Source organism: Indicator indicator, chromosome 25 (assembly GCF_027791375.1).
Source record: "Indicator indicator isolate 239-I01 chromosome 25, UM_Iind_1.1, whole genome shotgun sequence".
Lineage (NCBI taxonomy): Eukaryota > Metazoa > Chordata > Aves > Piciformes > Indicatoridae > Indicator > Indicator indicator.
Genome location: NC_072034.1, coordinates 3,731,548 through 3,759,207, shown reverse-complemented (window position 1 = coordinate 3,759,207; position 27,660 = coordinate 3,731,548). Strand labels below are relative to the sequence as shown.

At 41.1% G+C, this 27,660-nt stretch overlaps 1 protein-coding gene across 1 annotated transcript; it reads right to left on the bottom strand.

Moving 5' to 3' along the window:
- Positions 1-1,626: 1,626 nt before the first annotated feature.
- Positions 1,627-22,486, bottom strand: LARP7 (La ribonucleoprotein 7, transcriptional regulator). The gene is given in 13 exon segments (XM_054392302.1): positions 1,627-1,985; positions 6,273-6,364; positions 8,674-8,833; positions 12,013-12,131; positions 13,022-13,191; positions 15,966-16,095; positions 16,176-16,193; positions 17,065-17,451; positions 18,811-18,919; positions 20,162-20,326; positions 20,749-20,832; positions 20,940-21,040; positions 22,279-22,486. Coding segments are annotated over 13 exon segments (1,824 nt in total). The 3' UTR covers positions 1,627-1,904.
- Positions 22,487-27,660: the final 5,174 nt, after the last annotated feature.

Genomic DNA, 27,660 nt, shown 5'->3' with positions numbered 1-27,660 from the left:
GGTGCCAGAGCCCAGGAGCAGGCTGGCCAGAGAAGTTCTCTGGAGATGTTCAAAAGCCACCTGGATGCATTCCTGTGTGACCTGCCCTAGGTGATACTGCTCAAGCAGAGGGGTTGGCCTAGATAATCTTTGAAGGTCCCTTCCAACCCCTAACATTCTGTGATTCTAACATGCATCATTAAAATATCTATAGTGCTCCAGTTACCTGAGAACGGAGGATTAAAAACCTTAACCTTTCTTACCAGAAAATCTGCAAGCTGCAGAATTGCCTGGAGTGTCATTGACAGTTTCCTTCAAAAGTCTCTGAGGGTATTTTAGGAATGTACTTCTGGTTTCAAAATAACTTGCTCATCCTTAAAAATAGAAAGAAGCTTCACACTTTTATAAATCAATGTGTTAAGTGTCTTATTTGCCCTGCAATATAACTCCCTAAAACAATCTCACAACTAAACATGTAAATTTATCTTTACATCATCAGAGATCCCTAACAGCAGACTTAGTCAGGTATAAGCTTAAACTTTTATTAGTTCAATTTTATATTTAGGGTTGCTTTGGTTTTTTTTAACTATGACCAGCCTACAACAAAATAGTTTAGATCAGATTTAAGATCCACTTCTTGACTTGTGAGCTCTACAACTGTAACACCTATCTGTAAGTGAGAACTACTTCTGGAGCTAGTTAGCAGATGTAGCATGAGACAGCAACAGTCGTGGGCAGCCCAGCAGGCAGCTGTGTGCTGGGCTGCATGCAAAGCAGAGAGAGCAGCAGCACAGGGAGGGGATTCTGCCCCTCTGCTCTGCTGAGACTCCACCTGCAGCACTGCCTCCACTTCTGGTGCCTCCAGCATAAGAGGGACATGGAACTGCTGGAGAGAGGAGGCCATGAAGGTATCAGAGGGCTGGAGAACCTCCAGGGAGACCTTAGAGTAGCCTTCTTGTACCTGAAGGGGACTACAAGAAAGCTGGGAAGGGACTTTTTACAAGGGCTTGTAGTGATAGGATGAGAGGGAATGGATTGAAGCTTCATGAGGGCAGATTACGAAGAAATTCTTGACAGTGAGAGTGGGGAGACACTGGAACAGGTTGCCCTGGGAGGTTGGGGATGTCCCCTCCCCGGAGGTGTTCCAGGCTGGATGAGGCCTTCAGCAACCTGGTCCAGTGGGAGGTGTCCCTGCACACGGCACAGGGGGTGGAACTGGATGATCTTTAAGGTCACTTCCAACCTCAACCATTCTATGAATCTATGCAACAAATAAAGCTTTTCTTATTTCTTCCCTTGAAGAGTCTTCTAAAAAATAAAAGTCTCCATGCATGAAGTGCATACTAAACTGAAAGTAAGCCTTTTACCTTCTCAGTGAGATTTTCTGACACTGCTTGTCACTTTCAAATACAAGGAAGATTATACAGTAGCTTTACTGTATTTTTGAACACTTTGATAGACTAAGCAGAGGCCTAGAGAGGTTTATTCAACATTAACCAGTTTTATTTAGAGTGCCAGAAAGCAGACTGAAGAATTAGATGCACAACTGAAAACTTCTCAATCGTTTTATTTCATAACCTAGTGTATAAAACTTCAACATACAAAAACAAAAAAGAAAAAAAAAATCAAAATCAACCAACAAAAAAAAACCCAGAAGTGAACTAAAGCCAGACCTCTTTTTACATTTTTTTCCCAGAAAGCTTTACCCAGAGGCTCAGAAGCAGTAAACATTCAGCCTATTTAAAACGGGACTCAGAACAATCTTCATACCTGCAGTCTGCAGAATTATGAATCAAACTGATTGTGATGCCTCCTTAGAAAGGGTTTAGTTGCTGTAAGCAGTGGTGGCTGTGGGGGTTGTTTTCCTTTTGTGTTTTTCTTTTTTAAATATCTAGTTCAGTTGTGAGATCACAATCAAGTCTTGGTTACTTCTCTTCAGTGAAGCGAATATGTTTACTTGTTCGTTGAGTCTTTTCAAGTCTCATTCTTTCAGCTTTGGCAATCAGCTGCAAGCAGGACAAAAAAAAAGGCAGCAAAGGTTAGAGGAAAAATATATTGTCATGATCTTACCTCACAGTCATGACCATATTATTGACTGATTTATCAAGCTTCATAAGAAAAAGCCAATCTTTGAACAGCTGAGCTAACCTGTACATCTAACAACATCAGTTAAAGCAGCCCTGATAGAATTTATCTCAGTGTTGCCTCAGAACCAGCAAAACCAGTGATGCATCTCTTCAGCCTCTGCACAGTGCAGCAGATTTCATTCCTTCCCCTCTTCCCTCCCAACATGGTTGAAGAAAACAAAAATCACAACTTCAAAAATCCCCAAATGCAGTCCCATACAGTAAGTTAAAACAAAACATAACAAAACAAGACAGACCTTCTATTGGATTCCTGCTGTTACCGAGCTAAGAAAAACCAGGTCAGACCACAAAAAGAATGCCTTAGGAATATTGTGTCATTTTCTGCACTCAGCAAAGAAACAAAAGCACTGAAATCCAGATGGGGACCATCCCTCAGGCTGGGAAATCAGCACAATATAACAAGCCTGCTGAGAATGAATCTCAAGAGCTAATGGTGCAGTTTGGAGGAACACTGATAACTGGGAATCCTTAACTCCAACCCCAGTCTGACCAGGGATTTGCTTGTTTTCAGTTACCTAAATCACTAGGGTACCTGGTGAGTGCTTCCAGGATGAGAAACACTCACCTGGAACATAACTAAGCTGCTAATTTCTAACTTTGGGTACTGTGTCTTCAGGCAGAAAGCAAAACTGAGAACAACATTAGAAGCATACTTGGTTTTAAAGCACCCACACTAGAACATTCCCAGATTTAATGGCAGTACTGCAACAAAGTCACATTAATACCCAGAAGCAAAGGTACAAAAAGGTACAAGCTTTGTTTCCCCATTAAGATTCTTCAACCATAAACCAGAGCCCATGAGGTAACTGTGAAAAAGAAGGTAACAAATAATAACAAAACAAAATGCAAGCAACAAGACAGGCTGCCTAATCTGAGTGGAAGGTGAGAAAGCAGGAAGGTGCTCTGACCCTAGGCACATCTGTAATGCACCAGCATCAGTCTGCATTCACTTAACTGGTAGAGACTACTAAGAACATATGAGGTGGTGCTGAGGTGAAGGGGCACTTCCTCACCAGCAGACAGTTTGTTAGATTTGAACATTTCCAGGAATTACACCCCACACTGATGTTACACGGATGTTGGCTGTGTGCAATGTCCTTACACCACCAGTCAAACTGGTACACCACCCTGTTGCCCCCAGCATTTAACTTGAGTGCAATCCTTAACTTGTTCTCAACAGCACAGCAGCTTTCTCAAACACTCTCCAGAAATAAAACGGATCTAAAGACGTAATTACAACTTCCTTTCTCTTTCTGGTACCTAAAAAGTGGGTTAAGAATTAAACTAACAAGAAGCAATGAGTACAATGGCTCATTGATTCAACATATGGAATGGAAAATCACAAACACTGGAAAGAAAGCTTTAAGATGTGAAATGCCCCAGTTCATAGGGGTGTTTCTCTCTCAGCATCTCAGAACCTGCAGGAGGCCTCAAGTTCATTTCCAGCTAATCAATCCAGTATCAGCACTCATTTCTATGCACATCATTTCTGTCTCCAAACAGCTACCCAGACCTTCAATAGAGAAGCAGGGAAAGGGGCTCATTTGTGCTCTGGTGTGAGACTTCTCACCAGTGCAGACAGGGAACTGGTCTGTCTTGCAAGGACAGAGCCCCCAGGCACAGTGAGAAGGAATGGTGTGGGCTGTGCCCAGGCATTCCCACTATCCTCCTTTCCCATATATTTTGCAAATTATTCCGCCCTTCCCAAATACCCAATTCTCACTTCCTCATCAAATGCCTTTCACTTCTACCACCACTCCCACCCTCTTAAACTTCCTCCTTTGTAAGGGGCCCTACAAGGTGTAAAGCAGGTTCAGCAGCACCACCTCCCCCAAAAGCCCAGATCAAAATGGGAAGCTTGGAGGCACTCATGCCTTTGTGTTGTAACAAGAGCATTTAATCAGCCCAGAGTTTAAGGCTAGAAACTCACGAGCTGCTTTAGGTCTGCAGAAACTGACAGTGCCCTAAGAAAACAACTCTGGTAAGAAGGGTTTGCAGTTTTATCATTGAATCACTAAGGTGGTTTTATCATGCAGGTGAACAAGAAAGAAGGTGGATTTGGAAGGGGCCATGCACCAATCTGTATGCTCGTTATTCCTGTGAACACACTGAGACCACTGTAGCTGTACAACCTGTGTGAATGGAACTTTTATGCCTACATTTAAATACTAATTGAAAGAAAGTATAAGATGATGTCTCTATTATAAAACAGCTAACAGACAAACACTCATCTTCAAAGAGAGATCCTGTAAGGGACTAAAACCCCTTTAACAGAAAATAATGTATACAAGGAAGACACACTAATGGCATACTCAGCTGCTTGTGTTTAATTATGAGTCATTTTATTACTTTTTCCCTTTCATTATGGCCTTTAACAGAAGTCAACTTCTACTTCAGAAGAAGAGTAAAATAAAAGATAACAACTAATATTAATAAATAGAGAATGAAGCATTGTTTTTCTTATTAGTCTATACTTCTGGGATAGAGCATGTCAAAAAGTGATCACAGGGTTAAGAGGCATTCTCCAGGGAGGCATTCTTTTCTGGATGTTTTGCCTCACAGTGTTAGCATTTAAATAGCATTCACTGAGCTTTGAAGTTAACACCTCCTAGAGCAGCAAGGTGATGGGTAAGGAGGAGGAGCAGGAGTTTGCACCCCCAGTGCTGCTATTGTTAGGCAGAACTGAGACAGTTTATATTTGCAAGCCTCAATGAGGTACATTACTGGCCAATTTACACCAGTTTGGTCAACAAATACCAACCTTCAAAAGAGGAAGAAGAGAAACCAGAGTGCAGTTCACCTCCAACTTGAAGTCCAAGGTGCCACTGGCACCTTTTGTTTCAAAAAGTAAAAGTACACTGAGAAAAAAAAAACTGAAGAAAACCCTGGCAGTGCTCAGTAAAAGGCTCTAAAGCTGTATAGCTTTCACATTCCCTCACTGCTTGTGTTAAAGAATGTCTTGAGCCAATGTCATTTCCATGCTTTTAAGAAAATTAAATCAGTCATTTGGGGAAATACTTTATGCACATCTTTTGTTTAAAAGAACTAGATTCATTTGTCTGCAGGAGCTCTGACAGAACATTTAGACCAACAAGATAATACATGCAAAGTATGCCTTGTACAAGGCAAGGGTTTGACCTGTACAACTGCTGCTCCTTCAGGTCAATGTCATCTTTCTTTTCAATTACATAGAGAACAAGGAGGAAATTTATGGCACTGTGGTCACTGGGGTGCCTAGGAAACAAAAAGTCTCCAAAGTCACCAGCAAATAATTAAGGTCAGATGATTTTGAAGTTTTGCAAGCAGCAGAATAAAGATTGAGGTTAAAGCCAACTCAGAAATCTTATCTGCAGCCTGTGAAGTAAACCCAGCAATAAAACGGCTGTGAAATACTCTTTGGCTCCCCTCTACCAGGTAAAGGAGCTGACTAGCCAAATTAAGAACGCTTCTGCCTGGAAGAATCTTCTGGGGCAAGAGTGGAGATTGCAGTCTGCAAGTTCCTTGTGGCCTGGCAGGCATGTCAAGGTCAAGGCTGGAAAGGAATTTCCCCAGATGTGAGGCAGTTTGGGTCTGGAAGCTGCTCAGCTTATGGATACTTGCAGCAGCATTTGGATTTTTCTGGACCAGAACAGACACATTAGTGCACAGTTGACTACACTAGGAACACACCAGCACTCACACAGAACTAAATAAACCTGTATAAACCATGAGAGAAAAGAAAAAAAGATGCAGTCTGAAAGAAAACCATTTCCTTTATCATACCAGAGAATGAAGACTAAAGCACTTCCCTTCATCACACTAGACCAAATCAAAACTACTTCACTTTTTAATGAGCTCACCCAGATAGGGATTTAAAGGAAACCCAGCATAGAAATTAACTTCATGCTTTTAGTAATGGATTTAACTTTCATCCAACTAGCTCTACAAAGATCAGCCTTGCATTTGGCAACTGGACCAGGACAGCCATATGTTCTCTGTTTTGTGACTCTTAACACCCTGCTGCAAAGTTAGCAGAAGGTGATTTCACTGATTAAATACAGAGTTAAATGTTAAAGTACTGGGGGGTGGAGGGGAAGGCATAAACCTACACAGAGAGTCATATTTTTAATCATGGCTGTACAGGTAAAACCTTTACTTGTAAATTACCTTCTCAGTGCCTCTCTTCTTTTCTCGAGGCTGGTTAAGTTTAGCTTGTCTGTCCACTAGAATCTTCTGCCAGTAACGCTGTTCATGATCACCTTGAAAAAGAAATTAACAGTACAATACATTAATAAATGTATTTAACACAAGTGGATGCAATGTTTTCAGTTGTGAGGAGGAGGGATTTTTTTACCAAGGTAAAAATACCTGTTAGGGAAACCTAACAACTATTTCCTCATCAGTCTTAAACTTCATAATCAAAGAAGTCATAGAGCATTGCAACATCTGAGCTGCACACAGAGAGGAGGGCAAAGAAAAGAAAAAACTCTGTCCAAAGAAGCTCAAAGCTGACACCAAGGTCTCTGCTCTGTACAAGTCGAACAGGACCTCAACCAAAGTCCTATGCATTTTATTAAGTTTAGGACTGCATTTCCAAGTAAGTTTTCCTGAGCAAGGAGTTTCACAAGCTTAAGAATAACTGAGGGAATATGCAAACACCACCCTCTACATGTAATTAGCAGAAGTAGCTCAGCTTTTGCTCGAGTTTCACCATAGCACTCAGAGGCTCTTTGATTTACTGATGTACTCAACCTCTGACCAGTTTTAAACAATCAAACAGAAAAAAGAATAACTGTAAAAATGGCTGAGATGATTTTGTTTCATCAAAGCCATTGTTAGAAGCAAACTCAGGGGACTTCAAGGGCAATTAGGGATGCCTGGATATGAGGGGGAAGGAGAGGAAATCGTTTTGCAGCTGTTTTGCTGCAAGAAGTAGTTTGCCACCCTTTCCTCTGGTTTGTGCTGCAATTATGGTGACAAACTCTGTGATGTGATGTAATGTCTGTTGTACGGTCTCGTGGGAGATCTTCAGTTACAGGGAAGTTTTCAAATGATCTTGGAAAAGATTCCCACAAAAAGTGATGGAATTAATGCTTCTGAGAACCATTTTTTTCATAGAGCTTAACAGCATTTTTTATACATTCTATCGCAATAGCATCTAACCATTACCAGAGATGTTTATTCTCTTGTCAGATGAAAAGCTGAAGTTGTAAAAGTTCTAAAAAGCAAAATGTTACTGGAAAGGTTTTAGTCCTTGCAGCAGAGCATGTTAAAGATTCTTTCCTTATCCTTATTCACTGCATTCACTTTATCCCACCAGGAAAAGCTGAAATCCTTCTGCATTCTTCAGCAGCTTTTCCATTCTCATTTCAATGAGCCACTTTGAGAAAAAAAATAATCTTAAGACTATGAATGGGAAGCTCCTACAATGTAGTACTTACTCCTGATCTACTGCTATGCTTTTATATATGGATACAAAACCAGAGGCAGAAACACACAAAACACACAGCTGCAAAATGCTGTATTTCAAGTTCTGGAATGCAGAATGCTCTGGAGACAAAACTATCCCCAAATGACCATTAGCAGCATTCAACGAGTCTCAAACTTTAACTTTGATATTATCCTGAAGGTTAATGCTTCCATTTTACCTCTTCCTTCTGCAAGCCTTAACTGACATTAACAGGGGTTTACATCCCTGCATGCATGGAACTGGGCCCTGTGTGAAGATGTGTGCAGGAGTGTGGAAAACATTCAAATGCAAAGCTGAGCAAATCTCATTTGGATTGTTTTATCTGAGTTTTGGCCTTTTTTCTCTGTGTGTGAGCATCTGGATTTTTAGCATATGTCTAGTATTTAAAAGTTTTATGAATATAATAACAAAATTGAGAGATCTTCCTTCCCCACACTTCTATTACTCTCACTTCCATAAAGAGGTCTCTCTACATTTGGAAGACTACTCCAATCTAATACAAGATAACACAATTTAGAACAGCAAAGTAATTTCAGAAACAAAAGCAACAAACATTAGGATAAAATTCCAAAATAAACCAGTTAAAATGTTACTGTAAATACAATTAAAAAAAAAGGCATTACTCAGGCATAAGTTATTCACCTTCCTGAAAAAAAAAACAAGAAAGGTTAATTAGAAGGCAAGTGCTAAAACCACTGTAAGGACACCTATGCTGTTAGATCCTTGTCCTGCTATTTCACACACAAGAAAATCTTCATTTAAAATTCCTTTGCATCATCAGAACGTTAAATTCATAAAGCTGCAATGTGAATTAAGTTCTACAGTCAATCACCACTAAAAATGACATCAATCAATCTCAAAAGAAGAGAATTAAGTTCATAAAGGCAAGGAAAATTATTAGTTTGTTCTGGACAGTGCCATAAAACTCCTGGATTTTTTACCAACTTCACTGTAATAGCAAAATGAAAATTACAGAAAAAAGTAATGCTACACAAGCATATCCATAAAGTCACCATGTAACACAATCCTTTTCACAGTACTTAAGTCCTCTCCTGTACCACCTTAAAAAAAAAAAAAAAAAAAAAGAGGAAGTCTTACCAGTGAGAACTTCGAATTTCCAGTTGTTTTTGAGTTGTATTTCTTTGTGTGATCGCACAACAGTCTGTGCATCCTCTGGAGTTTTGAAACGGACATGACATTCTGTGTCTCCCTCCAGCATATCCACATAGGCAACTTCAGCCAGCGCTGCCAAAGCATTCTAGCAAGGCAGGGAACAAAAGAGAATATCAAATGAGTGACTTTTCGACCATTTGTAGATCACTGACATTGTCAAAAAGGTCATGAAGCAGAAAGGCAATAACTGAACTTTTTCATTTGATCTTTTTACAAATAGTTTTGAAGTAATACTTTACGTATCTGAATTCTGATTTAAGTCCCTACAACATCTGTTTCTCTCTCCTCCTGCTCTCCAAGAACAATTTAAAGCAGGGTTTTTTTTGCATAAAAATAATTTTACTAATGGGACATCAGTAATTACCCATTTATTTCAAGTCTACATGGATGATTTTTTTTAAGCAAAAATGTATACTACAACATTGAAATATGTTGGTCCAACAGAAAAAAAAAAAAAAGACCTAACTTCACTCTATGCATAAAATAATGTAAAAGCAAGTCCACTCATGGCAGATTATTTGATAAATCAGTGGTAAACCAACCCTATTTGAGAAATGAGCAGTAGCAAACCAACCCTTCCTATCTTTATGAAGTGACCTCTGCCTGAAAATTCTCCCTGACAGCTGAAGAGTCACACATGCTCTTTCAGATGAAGCACTTCACTCTTCGTACCTGCTGTTAGGGAAATTAGCTAAGACCACACATTCCTAGTCAATTTGGTTCACAGCAGGCAGCTCAAGTAAGATGCTCTTATTCAAGAATTACACTCTGCTTTTAACCCTCCACTAACACCAACAGCCTTAAAACAGAACAAAAATCAAGTGCCAGTACTGTTGAGATCATCTGAGAGCAAACCAAAGCTGCTTTCCACTCTTAATTCTATTATTCCAAAGTCCTGTTTATACGGAAAACTAGAACAATTCAACTTTACTACATCTCTAAGCTGTGCCTTAGTAGCAAAATACAGAAGTTGTAAAGTAAAATGTTGAAACACCAAAATAGTACTGAAACTGCTCTGCAAAGATCTTCCCAGCCCGGGAAATACAGATAAAGTCTGGAAGCTTATTGAAGAAAGATCAGCTCAGATGTGTGGCTTTGTGGCAGTGCTTGCTGTACCTGTGACATTAGCATGGGCAAAGAGAGCTTTTGTCAGTTACACCTTTTTTAACAGCAACTCTTAGAGCTTGAAAACTCCAGGAAGTGTTTGGTACAGCTTGCAACTTCCACTGCTGACTTCAAAAATGGGCTGGTGCACCCTCAAGATTATTGCTTCTTTCAGCTGCAGTTGTATTCTCCAATTCTATGTCCCCCTAAAAAAACTGGCTTTATTTGCTTGGTAACATTTTGTGAAACACTTTGCCTACCCACTGACTATAGGAACCAAAGCCATGGAAAGACTACCCTAATCTTACTTCGTTCCCTTCTACTTTATGGTTAGCTTTCCCTAAAGAAAACCTTAAAACACCTGGAAATGCTAAACTAAGTTTGTTTTCAGCTCTGGCAGAAAGAGTAAGTTCACCTCCTGACCACTCTATGTTAAGCTGTGACACAAACTTAACCCAGCGAGGTGTACACTGCAGTCAAAGGGGCCCTCAGACCTTACAGTGACAAGTACCACATTCTCTCAGTGTCTCCAGCACTCAGACAACTGCCTACAAATACACCTAAGCTGATAAGACTGATTAGGTTGAAACTCTATCATCAGTTTGTTTTCAGCAGGTTTCTCATCTTACTTAGGTTCATGCACACACTAAACTTTACAGGCTTGCAAGCAGCCAGTGACTTCAAAGCTCCCATTTTGAACCAAAGTGGTCTAAATATTTATTCCAACATGGATGACAGTTGTTTCAATATTCCCAGATATATTCAACCAAAATTGCAACTTGTGGACAAAAAATGTCCTGTCTCACATGTATGGAAAATTCAGTATCTGGAAAAAAAAAAATGTTTTCTCGCCTTTGGAAAACTTTTAATACTGCCATTCAAATGGATGCACCTTAAACCTTTTATTTCTTAAAAGAAAATACCCTACTTCAGATGCAGTTTGTTTTTGTTGTTGTTGTGGGGTTTTTTTGTTTGTTTTATTTTCTAAACTGGGAAAGAAAAAGCAGTTGCCATAGGACAAACAGAGACACCCACCTCAAAAACTGCATCCAGTTCTGGTGTCCCCAGTGTAAGGACACAGAGCTGTTGGAGTGAGTCCAGAGGAGGGCCAAAGATGACCCAAGGGCTGGAGCACCTCTGCTATGAGAACAGGCTGAGGGAGCTGAGGTTGTTCAGCCTGGAGAAAAGATGACTCTGGGGGGACCTCAAAGCTGCCTTCCAATACCTGAGGGCAGGAAGGCTGGAGAGGGACCTTTCATAAGGGTGCTTAGCAACAGGACAAGGGTGAATGGTGTTGAGGGAGAGGAGGGTTAGACTGGATCTTAGGAAGAAGTTCTTCAGTATGAGGGTGGTGAGACACTGGAATGGGCTGCCCAGGGAGGTTCTGGATGCCTTCTCTCTGGTGGTGTTCAAGGCCAGCCAGGTTGGACGAAGTCTGGAGCATCCAAGTCTAGTTTAGAGGTGTCCCTATCCGTGGCAGGGAGATTGGAGAGTAAGTTGGAAGGGACCTTAGAGATGATCTAAGTGGTTCTATGATGATGAAACAATAAAGAAATGGGTGAATGAACTACTGGAAATCTACTGCTGTCACTCTCACTGAACTGGAGGGTTTGTAATTGTGAATTTCTTACTAGAAAAAACAAAACACAGTAACTGTTTCTCATGCAGAGAGCGTTTGCTTGTCCCCACATTCCTGTTAACAGTAAAAACTCCAATAGACTAATAGAGATGTCTTGATCTGAATTGTGCTAGAATGCCTGGCATGATGACAAACACAGAGTACTGCACCTACTCTGTCCTTGACTTCTCTTTTTTAACTGGAAAGAACTACTCATCCTCTCAAGCATTAGTTATTTTTATCATTATTTTCAGCATAAACTTGACATTGCTTGAAGCAATTAGCAAAGGCTAATTTTTGCTCTGAAACATCCTCTAACTTCTTTTGCCGTTGTAAAATCTGTTATTAAGAGATACTGGAGAAGAATTTGTACACAGCCAATGGCCAAAAAAATGGAAAAAAAAAAACAAAAAACAAAACAACAAAACACCACAAACCTAAAAACAGTAAGACTTGTTTCAGTGGCATTCCATATTCAAAACATTTGGGGGGCAGTCTAAGAGGAAAGGCTAACAGCTACCCTGAGGTTACAAAGGCATTACCTTGATCTGCTTCCTGCCCGGCAGGGGCTCAGTGCTAATGATCTTCACAATCACTCCACTCACAAAGCGGGGCCCCATTGTGTTGGCCTTGGAGGGATGGGCACAGTCCTCACTGGTGGCTGGACAGTTTGAAAATTGGGGGGGAAGACCAAAACCCAATTAATTTATTATTTTGACAAACGAAGATGCTATGAAAGAACACAAGCAAAATGATGCACACAAGATATAGAACAAGGGCCATCAAATATTTGTGCTGCAGATTAATTTGTTTGCTTTTACATCTAAGATCAAGATTGTTAACAAGGTAAAGTTAATATGAGTAAAAAAAAAAAAAAAAGAAAAAGAAAAAACAGACCCAAGAAAAGAGTCTTAAAAAGTGTTTACAGCCTCAAAGGTCTTATAAGATTATTTTGCATTCTGTTCATTGTAATTTGTAGTCGAACTCATAATTCTGCATTGATTAAAAATAAGCAGACAAGCATTGAAATGTCAGTATGTAAGATAGTGAAGTATAGAGGGTCGAGAGCAGGAAGAAAAAAAAAGGCAAATTTATATCTGAAAAAAGTAGAAATGTAACACAGAGGTCATAATTACAAAGTATCTTTAACCATAAAGCTGTAAAACTCGACTGCAAGCCATTTTTTGAATGCCTTAGAAAAACTGCTGCAGGTATGGTTAAGCTTAAGCAAACCAGGCCTGAGTTAATTAATCAGAAAAGCTGAGTCTTGATTTACCTCTCTAAGGCTTTTATGCTAACAATTATGTAAAAACAGCTTTAAGCTTAAGAAGCTGGAATATGCTGAAATGACCTGTTTAAGCTTTACTTAAAAAATTCCTTAGTCCCAAATCTAATTAAACGAGGGAGAGCTGCTTTTAATAATACTTGGCAAAAGAAAGCATCAGCATTATAGAAATAAAACCATCTGGGAGTGTTTCTGGAAGACCAGAGTCTTAAATCATTCATGTCTATGTACTGGAACCATGAGGAACACAAGAGAAAACCCATCACAAGCAGGATTTCATTTATCATTTTCTGACTGAGGCTTCTTCTGCATACCAGACTCAGTGTCCATCTCTGCCACAGACTCAGTTTTGATTTGTGACATCGTTTTCTTTAAGGAGGCCATGCTGGCTTTCTGAAGGGCCAAATATTCTTGCTTCAAATCCATCCATTCAGTCCTGTAAGAGGCAATGCAAGTATAGGATGTCAGTTTTAAATGAGAAAATAACCTTTGTAAACAAGCAGATGAAAACTTAATTTAGAGCTTCAGCTGAACTTGGTGAGCAATACAGGCTGGTTTTGCTGTCAGAAATCTCCCTGCACTTAAGTCAAATTAAGCCTTGTCAATACCTGCTTTTTTTATTATTTTCTTTAGTTTTCACTATCCCAGGCCTAGCATTCAGATTGTGACTCCCAAATTTGTTTTACATATTCAGGAAGCATATAGAACAGCATGATAAATTATATTTTCTACTCCACAGACCACAAGCACTAAATTCAGGGTTAAGTCAGAGACAGTGAACTCTGAATTCACTGAATCAGTTCAGTGAACCCACTTCTTTTGTTACTATACTCAGTCATTTATTTTTTAGGGGGAAAAAAAAAATCATTGATGGAAAATCAACAACTGGTTAAACTCACCAAAACCCCACTGAGATAAGAACATTCCTTACTATTCAAATGCATTTTGGTTAAAAAATACCACCACATGGAAGCAATTTATATATTTACATACATTTCACATGGAGATGTTTCTGCAAACAGCCAGAGCTTTGCTCCACAGCAACACAATGCCTATAGTGCCACTGTGAGAACGACTCATTGTTACCCTAATCTGTGCTATCAAACAAGCTGATAGAGGATTTTTAAAGAGGAGGATATCTTGTGGTAATGGTTTTAGCTGTTAACATTGACAACTGTATACTTCAAAAAAAGCATCCAGACTCACCCAGGATCATACATTCTCAGCAGAGCAAAGACATTAAAATAACAAAAGACCCACCTGATGATTCTTAGAGATAAAAAGGCAACACCATTCCTTGGCAAGGTATGGTATAAATACAAGCTGAAGGAAGTCCTGGTAGCTAACTTGACTCGAAGGAAGAGAAGAGCATGGGGAATGAGTCAGGCAAGTATTTGCTATGTTTATGCTCTTTTAAAACTAATTTTTTTTTTTGCTCTTCTTTGCTACACTTAACTAAACGTAAAACTTTCTCTGTGTTTGCTGCAGTGTTCTTGGAATCTCGGTGGAAAAGGACAAAGCATCATCGACAACTCCGGGTTATTTTTTTTAATTATTATTTTTTTGTGGACCCCTTTTACTTTAACATGGAGGTGCTTTCTGTGATCTAAACAAAGTAAGTGCTTCCATGTTTTAGTAGAGGTGAATCCTGATCACAATACTGAAATACCCTCCAGGATTTGTTTTTGTTGTTTTTTTTTTTCTTTTTCTCTCTACGCTTCATCTGGGATGATTTTCAGATCCAGGAAAAAGAAAATGGAAGGATTTTGGCTGCAAGCAGTTGAAGGCACAGGAACTTAAGTCTTACTGAACAAGACAACTTTTCAGAGGCCTGTACATTTGAAATATTTGAACCAATTTTTGAATTTTAAAGGAACTACCTTTGCTTTAACATGGAGGTACCTGCTGCCTACAAAAGTAAGTGCTTCCATGTTTCAGTGGCGGTGGATCCTAAAGTTCTTGGCTGTTTTCAGGTTCAAAGAAGCAGACTTAACAGTAACAGATACCTGTATGGATTTATTGTTGCATTATCTGCACTGTTTAAATTTTTTACTGTTGTTTGAAGGTTTTTTTGGTTACATATTTCTCCACTTAAGGATCCCCACAACTTAAATGTGGATGTGCTTGCTTTGCACCTGAATAGTAAGTGCTTCCATGTTTTAGTGTTGGTGAGTCCTATTTTTTTCCTCAACTGAAAACACTTTGCAACTCCTAGGAAATGTATTTTCCAAGGACATGTGGCCTCTGTGATAACAGAATAAAGCAGAATTTTGCTATCATGGTACAGCACAGGATGGCAAGGACCCCCTCTACTTTAACATGGAGGTACTTGCTGGATGACTAAAAAGTAAGTGCTTCCATGTTTTAGTTGTGGTGACTCCTAGAAGCCCAACAGTTACAGGAATATTTTTGTCAAACTTCTGCAATAACATCATTTGGTCCAGGGATCAGCTGCATATTGGCTTAATTGCAATTAAGCAAGGCTTACTTACAACTGGTAATTGAACCTTTTCAGCTACAGGCTAATACTGTTGCTAATATGCAACTCTGTAATAAAATATTGGAATTGCACTTTAGCAATGGTGATGGACTGTCAGACAAGCAAGGATTTTAAACATATGAAGTAAAATATTGCAAAGGTTGGGAATATTGTGAGAGCATTGTATATAAACCTGTTAAGCAATAAAGACTCTAAGCAATAAAGACTCAAAGTATGTAAAACTTGTGACTGGGATTCATACACTTGTGACTTGGATTCATACAACTGCATAGTCCAGGAAAACATTTATACACTTGAAATAATAAAAAGGTACCACAAAGAAATGCCAACCACCCCCCACCCCCGAACATTTAAATACCTGAGGTTTGAATAAAGGCAAAAGCTGGCCAGTCAAGTGAAGGGCAAAAAAAAAAAAAAGCTTTCACTACTGCTTTTGCAACTGAATCTACAACATAGCAAACAACAAAATATTGATCTGTAAAATGTATAAAATTATTGCATAACTTCTGAATGATGCAATTCCTGCAACTGGATAGCTGAGTCTACCCAGCCCAGGACTGGAGGTAGTGGATAAATAAAATGGGAGTTAGGTGTTTTTCTCTGTGTGCAGTCATTATGAGAACCTCTTTTCAGATACATGGTTTTTAAGAAGCCAGGTTCCACTAAACACAGGTACCAGAAGCTGGTCACACAGTTGTTTCATAACCTACTTGGAGAGTACTCTGAGAGGAATGACTTCTTCACCCATTTTGTGCCTTTCTTTGTGTTTTTTCTTGTGCTTCCTTTTAGATTTTGAAAGGGATGTGTCTTTTTTGTCTTTGTCTTCTTCTGCTGAAATGTCTGCATTAAAAAGTCAAAAAAAAAAAAAAATCAACATATTTTCAGTTATAACACTGACAGATATTTAAAGATACCAACACTGATTTTCTGATTCAAATCTGTAGGAGAATCCTTTCCCAGAAATAGGAGCCTACTCCCTATTTTTAGTCCACTTAACTGAGTGTAGCCTCTAATCATGGGTTCTTGTCAACCCACATGTGATTTCAAAGCAGCTTTTAATCCCATCTGTGGCTTTTCTTTTTCCTTATCTCATGTAAGAAACCAGGATCATATTATTCTTTTGTGTTTTAATCTTATCTAGATTCTTGTACTGTCACCATTTGCCAAGGCTGACTGTGTAACCCATACTTTACTTCAGTGAAGTTCTATTGATGTTAACTTCTTTGTGAAGTTTTTACTTCTGATGAGATTTACCTGCTCCAGTGTTCAAAGCTCTTCCCTCTCCATGCAGTTTATCTCCCTGGAATGACTCAGCACAAGGTTTCAATTTAACTGCAGGCAACATCACTTATTCCTAAACTGACCTTGTGATGCCCTCCACCAGATCAACCATTTTTCACCTACAGGTTCAACCAGAACAACCTTTAACCAGTTTTCACTCTTTCAAAGACAGAAACTCAGCATCTGAATCTTTCACCAGCACTTCCAAAGTTTACTTATACAGTGCAAGTAACATACTCTGGCCTCAGCAAGTCACTTCACTAATGCATTTGTATTACACAGATGACACTTTTCTTGCTTTCCATCGTTTTTTGCAAACCCTCTTTGCTCACTTGCTCCTCACCCTCTAGCATACTAAAACTCCAATTTCTTCATTTGTAGGCCCCTACAAATACAATTTCAGCTGCAAAGAATGCAGTTTCTGTAACACAAGCTTTTCTCCTTACCTTAGTTATGAGGGACAATCTGTAAGACCTGCCGTTTGATTTCATTTGTGCATATAAATCATGCAAATACTAAAAGACATGCAACAAATTTTACCATTGGGTTCCTTTGGAACTTCTGTGGTTTCCTCTTTTACAGGATGAACTTCATCCTTGTGAACAGTTTTCTTGACTTTGGGAGTTGATGTCTCACCATCTCCAGAGCTGGTTCTTTTTCTCTTCCCTGGTCTGCTTTCCCAAGGTGCCTCTGAGCTCTCAGTTCTGTCCCATTTTCTTTTCTCTTTCCTTGAGGGCTGCCTGTGAGTCTCAATCCCCTCCATTTCTGAACACTCTGACGAAGTCCTGTGTCTTTTTGATTTGGGTACTTGCTCTGTTGTAGTGTTTGTGTTTGATTCCTTTGTCTCTGCAGCTGCCTGTACATGGCTCTCTTTCTTCACTTTGGATTTCTTTTTTTTCTTCTTTTTCTTCTCTTCTGTATTAAAAACCACAACATTTAAAACTGCCAATGATTAAAAACTAGATTAGATTACCTGAGCTAAGTCAAAAATCACAACACCACCTGTCATGAAAATCTGGGATGTTAAATGAAACACCCATCTCTAACTACAGGAGAGACTCAATACATTGGCCCCCAGTTCTTCCCAGGCAATTTAAGCAGAAGAGAAATAAAGCAAGACTCAGTCTCACAAAGTGAGAAAGATCTCTGGGTCATAAGTGACTGAAGTACTTACTCTCACATGAAAAACTAGACTTCTTTGCTTCTCCCTTAACAAATGCACATTTTATGTCATCCTTTACTTGGCTTTGAGAAGAGACATTTTCTTCTTTCCAGGCCAAACAACACAAGCAAGAAAATGAAAAAAATAAAAAAGAAAAAAAAAAGAAAAAAAAGATAAATATTTAGAATAAAAAAAGAGATACTCAGCCCAACAAATGTATCACAATATTGACATAATGAACAACTACTTGCCTTCTAAACTAAAGAATATTAACATAGTTAAAAAAAATAATAGCCAATTTTCAATATTGCCTACTTGTTTCAAAGTTGTAAGAGGCAAGATGCAGCATAAAGTAACTTCAGGGGGTTTAAAGCATGGCTTAAAAAAAAAGGCAAGGTTTTAATTTATTTTTGGTCCTAGCAGTTACTGGGGTAACAAAGGATTAGTAATAACAATGAGGAATAGGATTCATCATCATGCTTATGAAAAAGATGGGAAGATGTCTGAAGTCTGGGAAATTGTAATATAAATCAGAACTGAGGAAAAATGTTTCAGTGATGACAGCTGCATCATAATTCTGTAATGCTGCTGTGTAAGGTATAGTAGATTGTATTTACTGGAAACATGCTCAACTGTCAATTCAGGATTCTTTTTCTCAGGTTTTTATGAGTAATTATTAATCATGGAAGTGCAAATACATCATTAAAAGTTTGTTCCACTAAGGAGTGCTCCGCTCAAAAGCGAGGATTCCAAAGAGGAAGGTTAGCAAAACCCCACTGTTTTCATAGTTCTCTCAAAAAGGTTCATCAGAGAGAATAATATCACAAGGTTTGCTTTGAAATATGTCAGATGATCACAAATTGAGCAGAACTAAGGTTTTAAGTAGAATTTTGCTCTTATGTCTGGATCTTTCCCTTCAATACTAAATATTTTTGAAACAATCTGTGTCAAATTGGTCCTTTCCTAATTGTAAATGCTTAGATGCAAAGAGCAATATGCATTTTATTTTGATAGTGAGATTAGACTGCAGTATCACACCAGTTCAAAAGCCTTTCTTCAGAAGCTGACGCACAAAACAGTTTGTTTCTTGATCACAGCAACTTAACACTTACCTACCACAGTGCTGTTACTTGTATTCAGTGTAGGAACAGGCTTATTCTTTACTGTTTTGGGGAAAATCCCAGGTTTCCGTGGTGCTTCTTCTGGTGGATTATTCAAAAACTACAAAAATAAATAACTATTAAAATCCACAAACCATTTCTAAACATTCTATTTCTTTTTTAACAAATCAACATCCAAGTTAAAACCAGCACCCCTGGTAGCCTCTCATGACTCCAGAGGTGTATACATTGTTCTTTCAGTGGGCTGCTTTTTTGTTTGGTTGGTGTTTTTTTGGTGTTTGCTTTTTTCAGTGCAGAGCTTGCTAGATTTCACATTATTAGCGTGATGTCTTTATGTCTGTTACCATTGTGACACAGAAACAGAACTGCTTTTAAACTTTCAAACCACATTTGCAATCCTAGGCTGTGTGAAGAGCAGTGTGGCCAGCAGGGCAAAAGAGGGGATTCCGCCCCTTCGCTCCGGTGAGACCTCTCCCCCAAATACTGCATCCAGTTCTGGTGTCCCCAGCGTAAGAAGGACACAGAGATGGTGGAGTGAGTCCAGAAGAGGTCCAAAGATGATCCAAAGGCTGGAGCACCTTTGGATAGTCTGAGAGAGCTGGAGTTAAGCCTAGGGAAGAGAATACTCTGGAGGGACCTTAGAGCTGCCTTCCAATACCTGAAGGGATCCTGTAAGAAGGCTGCAGAGGGACTTTTCATGAGGGTGTCTAGGGACAGGACAAGGCGGAATGGTTTGAAGCTGAGGGAGAGTAGTTTTAGACTGGATCTAAGGAAGAAATTCTTCAGTAGGAGGATGGTGAAACTCTGGAATAGACTGCCCAGGGAGGCTGTGGATGCCTCTTTCCTGCAGACATGCAAGGCCAGGTTGGATGAGGCCTTGAGCAGCAGAGTCTGAGAGGTGTCCCTGCCCATGGCAGGGAGGTTGGAGTAGACAGTTCCTTCCAACCTGAGCCATTCTATGAATCTGTGAACCTATTCTGTGATTTAAATACAGAGTATTAGGTATGACCACTCTTGTCTGATGGAATTTCATAGCCATTGTTCTGTGACACAGAGATCTCAGTTTCCCTAAAGGATGCCAAAAGTGGCCAACTAAATTATTCCCTAAAATATCCACGAAGCTTCTACCAGGTTAACACTAAAATTACATTTTAACTGTGGAAATGACTGGAGATCTGGGGGTAGGAGACAGGAACATAAGGCCTGCTGAGCTAAGTGTCTAAATTAGGGTATGTGAGGAATTACTTTTTTGTCAGTAGGTAAGCTAGTGAAGACTACAGCATCCTTATCACACAGGGACAATCAGGAAGAAGGTTAACAGACCAGAGGCACCACTACTCACCTCAATAGCTTTTTCTGCTTGCTCTTTAGTTTCAAACTCAACAAAAGCAAACCCCTTTGGATCACCAGTGCTTTTATATCGGGGTATGCTGACGTAAACTACGTTACCACACTTCCCAAACACTCGCTCAATCCAGCTGTGATTGACATTTTTGGGCAGCAACTCCTAAAAAAAAAAAAAAAAAAAAAAAAAAGAGAGAAAGAAAGAAAATGTCATTTTCTCACTGCTCCATTACCATGGTATTGAGGTTTACTACAAGCAACAGCCACCTGCCCAGCCCCACCCTGTGTTAACAAAAATATTGATGCATAGATGCATTTCTGATACCAAAAATACATATACTGCATTAAGCATGCACAAAGGAAAATCTGCCTTCTAATTCTGGTAAAACTATGTAGCTGCTTGATGTTGGCTTTGTTGTTCTTAATGCAGTAAATAATCCTAAGCAATTAGATCATCACTGACAATGCTCAGGGGGCTTTGAATTCTTAAAAGAATTAATTAGCAGCAAGAAAGCTAAAGGGAGTTTCCAGAGTCAGAAATAAAGGTCCCTACCCAACACCAGGCATTTCCCAACCCAAGCTTACCACATAGACTGTTCGACTATCCACATCCTTTGGTTGCTCACCCAGTGGCTGGCGTCTTCGGATTCTAGTCCCTTCTAAATCCAGCTACAAGTAGCAAGAAATGAACATTTTCCACAAGATTATTGCCAGTTTCAGTACCACTATCATTATTACTCCAGTATTAGCAAATACAGGAGCAAAATATTACATACCTCTACCACAGATGAACTTTTAACTGCTCGGGCTATCAATTTTCCATCAGTAGTCAATTTTTTCATTTTATTGAAAGAAACAAGTAGGGATATATCGACATCTAGGGATAAAATAAAAGGTGGAAATGATGAAATCAGGGTAATCTAGAAAGCCTGAGTTTTATGTTCTAATCTGGCAGCAAGGCTCTGCTATTATTTTTGTAAAGTATGTCACCATGCTGCCATGGATTTACAGAAAGATTTTACCATCAAAATTAAAGTTTCAAGTAAACCTATATTTAATTTTCTTTTGTGCCAACCTTCCTCTAAAGGAATTTTGTTCTTTCACCTCCCCACTGATAAGTACTGTGTTTGAAAAGAAAGGAAGAACCAACCCCCCCCTTCTAAAGGAGTTTCACAATACAAAACCAATTTGCATTGAAAACATGCCTCTCCTTCAAGTACTCAATTAAGTGTTTAAGGCAGCCTTTCCAACACAAAAGAGCCCCAGCTCCCACTCCAGTTGCAGTGAGTCATGCTGCCAAAAACCTTGACACAGAATGATGTTGCATTGGTCTTAAGTAAGTCAAAGACACCCAAGCTCTGGTATCTGTGGAAAACGCAGGGTACATTTTATACCTCTGAAGGCCTTTTTTGCTTTAAAACTCACTTGAAGTTCAATGTAATTAAAGACTACTCCAAGCAGTAGGCAGGCTCCCCTTTCACACAATGCAGCTGGACGCATGTACTGGTTGCAAAAATGCATTCTAGTCACTGGAGCTAAAGTGTAAATCACTTTCTTTTAGGAATGAGTCAATAGTTTCAGAACTAAGCTCAACTTCCTACTCTGAAGTCAAATAAATCACACCAGAAATTGTCTAAAGGAAAGAGGCCCATAGTAGCCCAATATTTTTCACATACCAAATTTGTGGAGAAAACACAAAAAACTATCAATATCTAACCACAAATCCAACCAACATTTTAATTTCTGCATATAGCTACCCTACAAGCCAAGTACTGTACCTCCCCTGTTGACTCTTGTTTCTTTGCTTATTCTTTAAATTATACAGTTAAAAAAAGAAAATCAGGTCTCCAAAACAGTCCTTTAAGCCCTGGCAGATGCCTCTAACTTGCAACTGGTAGAAAAGGCAAAGAGAACACTAAATACAGTTTCTAACAACTAGTACCAAGCTCTGCCTCCTGAGCTGCCAACCCTAATGCTGGTTTCCAGCATGAAAGTAACATCTTCCCCCATGAGCACACAAGCACCTCACAGTGATCTGTAACTGTCCCCAGCAGCATGGTGAAAGGAGGACGACAAACACATCTGTTTATTGAAATGCAGTGAATATAAACTTACACCCATCTCTGGACTTTTCGATTTGTTCTCGAAGAAATTTGTCTTTGTGGAGATTGACATCACCAAACCAGAAGTCCACTTGTTTTGCTATATCAGCAAGCACCTGTTTAACCCTTGACCTCTTCTTTTTCTCTCGCTCCTTTTTCTGCTCAGTGCTTTCTTCTTCCATGGCTTTGTCTCTTGCAGTTTCAGTCTCCATTCCTGTCATCCTGTCAACTGAAAGTCAAATATAACCTTTGAGAAAAATCAAAATAGTCTTATTTCGAAGACTAAGCATTCTCATTTTAGTTTAACTGCTCCACACTTCCCCTGTGAGACCATGTGCTAGTCATTATTTGTAGTGTAGAAAAACACAAAGCATACAGAAAAGGAGGAAAACTAGGGCACAAAAAAACTATGTGGTGAAGATTAAGCTGGAACTCATGTCTCATGGCACCTATTTCTGCCCTTTAGCCTCAGAGAATCACTGGAGAAAAGCTGGCACCAAACTGCAGGCTTTTCAGTTACAATTTGTACTATTAATTCAGAAAGCTTTGTGGACGGCCTGCCCTCCCTCTTAAAATTCTAACAGCAGCTTCTGGATTTCAGCAGCAGCCATGGGATTCACAGTTGCAACTGCTTTTGTGCATTATCAGACAAGCAGTGCTATTAGAAATACATAAAAATGAATTCTGTAAAGCACAAAATGGTCACAGAAATGTGCTCCGTTACCAGAAGAGCAAGCCACTTTTTAAAGAGCCCACAAAACCTAAACCTAAAACCCAATTTCCCTCACATTTTCTTAGTCTTGAAAAAAGACAAGAAATCATTTGTGCTCCACTCCCTGTATCTCTGAGTACAAACCCTTAGAAAGAACATACAAAAACCCCAGAACACCACACACTTCAGAAATTACCCTTTTGTGTAAAAAGTAAAGCAGGAAAAAAAAAAAATCTGGATTATACAGAGGCCTTCAGAAAAGCCTGGGAAGAGGACCATGCTCAGAGGGTAAGTATCATAAATCCAGTGCTGGATTTATGTTGTCACACCCAGCAGCTGAAGAGCTCACTGCAAAGCTCACTCCAAACGAGAAGCATTTATTAATCCTGATCAATAAATAAAATGTAAAGATACAGTCAGACACCTACTTGATATTCATAGGACAAGTAATAGTAAAGTTTCTTATTAAAAAAATCATCTTTGTTATGTAAAAAATGCAAACTACTCACTCCATCAACTGTCAATGCCCTACCAAAGAGCAGTGATTCCAAAATCTTCCAGTCCTGCTTCTGAATGCATTCTAACACATCCTTACTTGCTAGTCCCTTTGGCAATCACCGTGCTATGCCTAAACAGATGTTTTTCTTTTCTTTAATTAGGGCTCTTTTACCAACTGTCACTGATTTTCATGGCAAACCATGTTCTGAGAACTTCAGAATCAGGCCCCTAGAAATCAGGGACAAACTAGATAGCGGGTAGTGACTTGAATGTACAGATTCACCTTGAAAAATAAAAACCTTTTCAATGCATCAATCACTTTTGCTCACATTTCAATTTGCTGTAGCTAGTGAGTCCTTGAAAACTGCCCATCAGCACAGCACTTCACATAAGCAAAACAAAGCCATGCTGCCAGAAGCAGACAGCTTTTTGAAAATGAAATTAACACAAAAATTAAAGTAATTAATGTACCAATCACCATATGAAAGGCTTCTCAGTCCTATGCCAAGGCTACCCAGAAGGAACCCTGAGTAGAGTCATCAGAGAGGAAGCCCGATTCTACAACAGGATAACAAAAATGGAAATGCTCTTCAAATTATTGTGCAAATCAGGCTTCCTTAGCCGGATATCAGCTTCTCTACCTGCTGTGAGCTGACCACTCAAGATAGCAAAAGGTCAACAATTACCTTGGAAAGATAAGCCAGGTGAAACTCCCAACCGAAGTTCAAGTTCTATTCAAGCCCTCCAGCAAGATATTTATATTAATAATCAGCTGAACGATACAGTACTTAGCTGAGGGCTATAGCAAGTCACACCATTAAAGGTAAAGCATCATTTCTGGACACTTACTCTGGCTAAACAGTATTAAATGACTATTCTGATAAACAATTGAAATTAGAAGAAAGTAAAAGCAGGGTCAAAACTTCACTCTGTTAAAGCAAAACAGCTGCCATCTCTCAGCTTCCCTCAAATGAGCCTGATCTAGTTGGAGGCGTCCCTGCTCACTCCAGGCGAGCTGGACAAGATGGCCTTTGAGGGCCCCTTCCAACCCAATACAATCTGTGAAATAAAATCGAGTGTGGGTGATACAAGGAAAAGGAGACACAGTTAAACACAAGGAAGAAGCTTTAAGAAAGCAAAGATAATGTAAATGTCAAAAACAACCCAAACCAAAACCCAACCCCAACAACAACAAAAAAACCCCACAACACCAACCAAAAACCCCAGGGCATATTAAATAGCAAAATGTATTAAGAGGAGGTGGAAGGAGGAGACAGAATCATTCCAAATACCTTTTTATACCATGAAAATATTTGCACTTCCTCTTCTGGATACTTACTCCAAGATAAATGCAAGTATTCAGCAAACCTACAAGAAGTTTCAGAGCCCTTCCTTGATCAGCTTGGATTTGTGCTTGTGATCGACCCAACCTAGGTGCAGGACCTCGCACTTGGCCTTGCTGAACTTCATGAGGTTGGCTTAGGCCCACCTCTCAAAGCCCACTGGACAGCACCCCTTCCCTCTAGCATGTCAACTGGACCACACAGCTTGGTGTCATCAACAAACTTGGCAAGGGTGCTTCAGTCCCACTGTCCATACCACTGACAGACATGTCATACAGCACTGGTCCCAGTACTAACCGTTGCGGGAGGGTTATGTCAATGGTCTCCATTTGGACATTGAGCCATTGACTGCAATTCTCTGAGTACCACCATCAGCCAATTTCTTATCCAGCCAGTGGTTCATCCCTCAAATCCATACTTTCCCAATCTGGCAACCAGGATATCACGCAGGACAGTGTCAAAAGTTTTACACAAATTCCAGCAGATGACATCAGTTGCTCTTCTCTTATCCAGTGATGCTGTAACTCCATCACAGAAAGCCACCAAGTTCATAGGCGTGATTTAGAATCAAGAAGGTTGCAAGAGACCTCAAAGATCGTCGAGTCCAAAGCCATGTGGTTAACACCAAACACCTCTCCTTTATTTTCCACAGGCCTTAGCAAAGCCTTCAGGAGCATCTACTCCTATCTGGTAAGCCAGTTCAACTCTGTGACCTGAGAAGTGAGTTGGTATTTTCTTGTTCCTCCCTGCTGCATTAGTAAATTAAACTAATTAATTAAGGAGCTGAATAAGCAGCAGAGTTAATGATGGGAAGCAGCAGGACTAAGGACCTGGGAGCAGGATGAAGGTGGGTACAAAAGCAGAGCCTATTAGCCCTATTAGGAGCCGCACAGAAACTGACCCAGAAACACTGCACGACTGTAGGAGAATCTCATCTTTTTTACCCCTCAAAGAAAAGAGGAAAAATGCAATGTGATATAGATTTTACTAGCCCAAACTTTGCTGGTGGAGGACCTGGCTAACTCCCGATTCCCAAGAAGGCTGAGTACCATGTATTCGATACCTCACAGGTACTGACTACTGCAAGTTTCAGCATCGCTGCTGCCATTGCTCACGGACCTAGTACCCATTACAGAAATAGTGCAACATTATGTGCCAAGTCTCGACCGTGCGAGCACACCGCAGGCAGCACTACCACCTGCGCTTTACCTGAGGGCAAAGCCACTACAGAGACCTGTGGGGACGCCGAGGGGCAGCGGCGGTTGGAAACCCTCAGGAAGGGGCCACACTCGTCGGGAGAAGCACCGGGAGGGAAAGGCCGGCAGAAGCCGAGCACGGTAGGGACAGGTCACCGGAAGCGAGGCTAGGACACGGTTAAGCGGCTGTACCGGTAGGCGACAAGCGGGAACCGGCACTGCCCTGAGTCACTGGGTCCCACCCTCCGCCTGAGCGGGCCAGGCACGCGCAGCCCCTCAGCCCAATCGGCGCCGCAGGGCGCATGCGCACGGCACTAAAGGCGGCCGCAAGAGCACGGAGGGAACAGCAGCGCCCCCTGCCTGCGGCGGCGTCGCCGCCACAACCGCCGTCGCCTCAACCGGCTGTGCTCCCGCGCCTCTCGCCGCTCACCTTCGCGCCGCGACCGCCTGAGGGGAGAGGAAGGGGAACTCAGCTAGGCGACGTCACCACGGGGACACCAGGCTGAGCCGTCCGACAGCGGGCCCTGCTCCCTCTTCCCCGGCCCCGACGCCGTTGTCGTTGTTTGTCGTCGTCAGTCCCGGCGCGACGCGCGACCCCCTCAGGGAGGAAAGCCCCGCGGCGCCGCACGCGCCTGCGCAGCGCAGCCCCGAGCCGCGCGCCCCTGGCCGCCGGGACACGTGACTTCCTGCGGGCGGCGGCGCGCTCTGACGTCAGGCGGGCAGCGACGGCGGCGGGAAAGTTTGGAAAGCGGGAGGGGAACGCGGAGCCGCCGTCAGCCCCCTGCGCCACCCCCGGCACACGGTGGGTAGGGCCGCGGCGTCCGCGGGGCCCCTTCAGCCGGAGAGACAGCGCCTCCGGGGAGGGGGGTGTGGCTGACAGCGGGTAGCCGGTGCCGGGGGGCGTCAGGACCTGCCCGCTATAGTAGCCCCCGGGGAGGCGGCCGTGGCTCAAGCGCCGCGGTGCTGAAGGACCTGTGTGGGGAAGAAGCCTTTAATAGATTCATGGGAGCGTGTGCCGGCAGTGCTCCTGCGCATCCCTGCTCCCTCGGCACTCTCTGTTAAGAGCAGAGGTTTGCACTGATAACGCCGCGTTTAGTAGCTGAAGGAGCGATTCGGCGTCTTTCAAGGGTATCCATTTTCGAGGTTTTGCACCTTAGTGAACACCCGGGCACGGCCAAGATGGTGGCAGCTGTAAGAAAGTGGGAATCTCTCTCCTGTCTTAATATAAACTTGCCTACGTTTACCCTGTGTCAGTTACTAGAGCAGTTGGTCTGTCCCCCAGTGACCCTCCCGCGCCGAGAAGGAGGATCAGGAAAAGAAGAGACTCGTGGGCTGAAATGAAAATGGATTTGGTGAAGCAGAAATCCTAATACCAATGCAAGCATAAAGCTCAGCCCCGTTCTCAGCAAACTTCCCCCTTTTGTAGTGCAGCGTTCGTGGTCTGGGCTGCACCTGTCAGCTGCTCAGCTGCCCTGGCTGACTCCAGACTGCTAACAGCCCAAGGCTAGCCTGGGATTCTGTCACAGCACAAGAAGGACAAAACTCTTTCTCACAGTATCTTAATCTTAATCCACAGTATAACACAGCTGACAGTGTTACCTTGTCTCTTGTGATCATTTTCATTGCAGTGCTGTTGCTTTTATGAT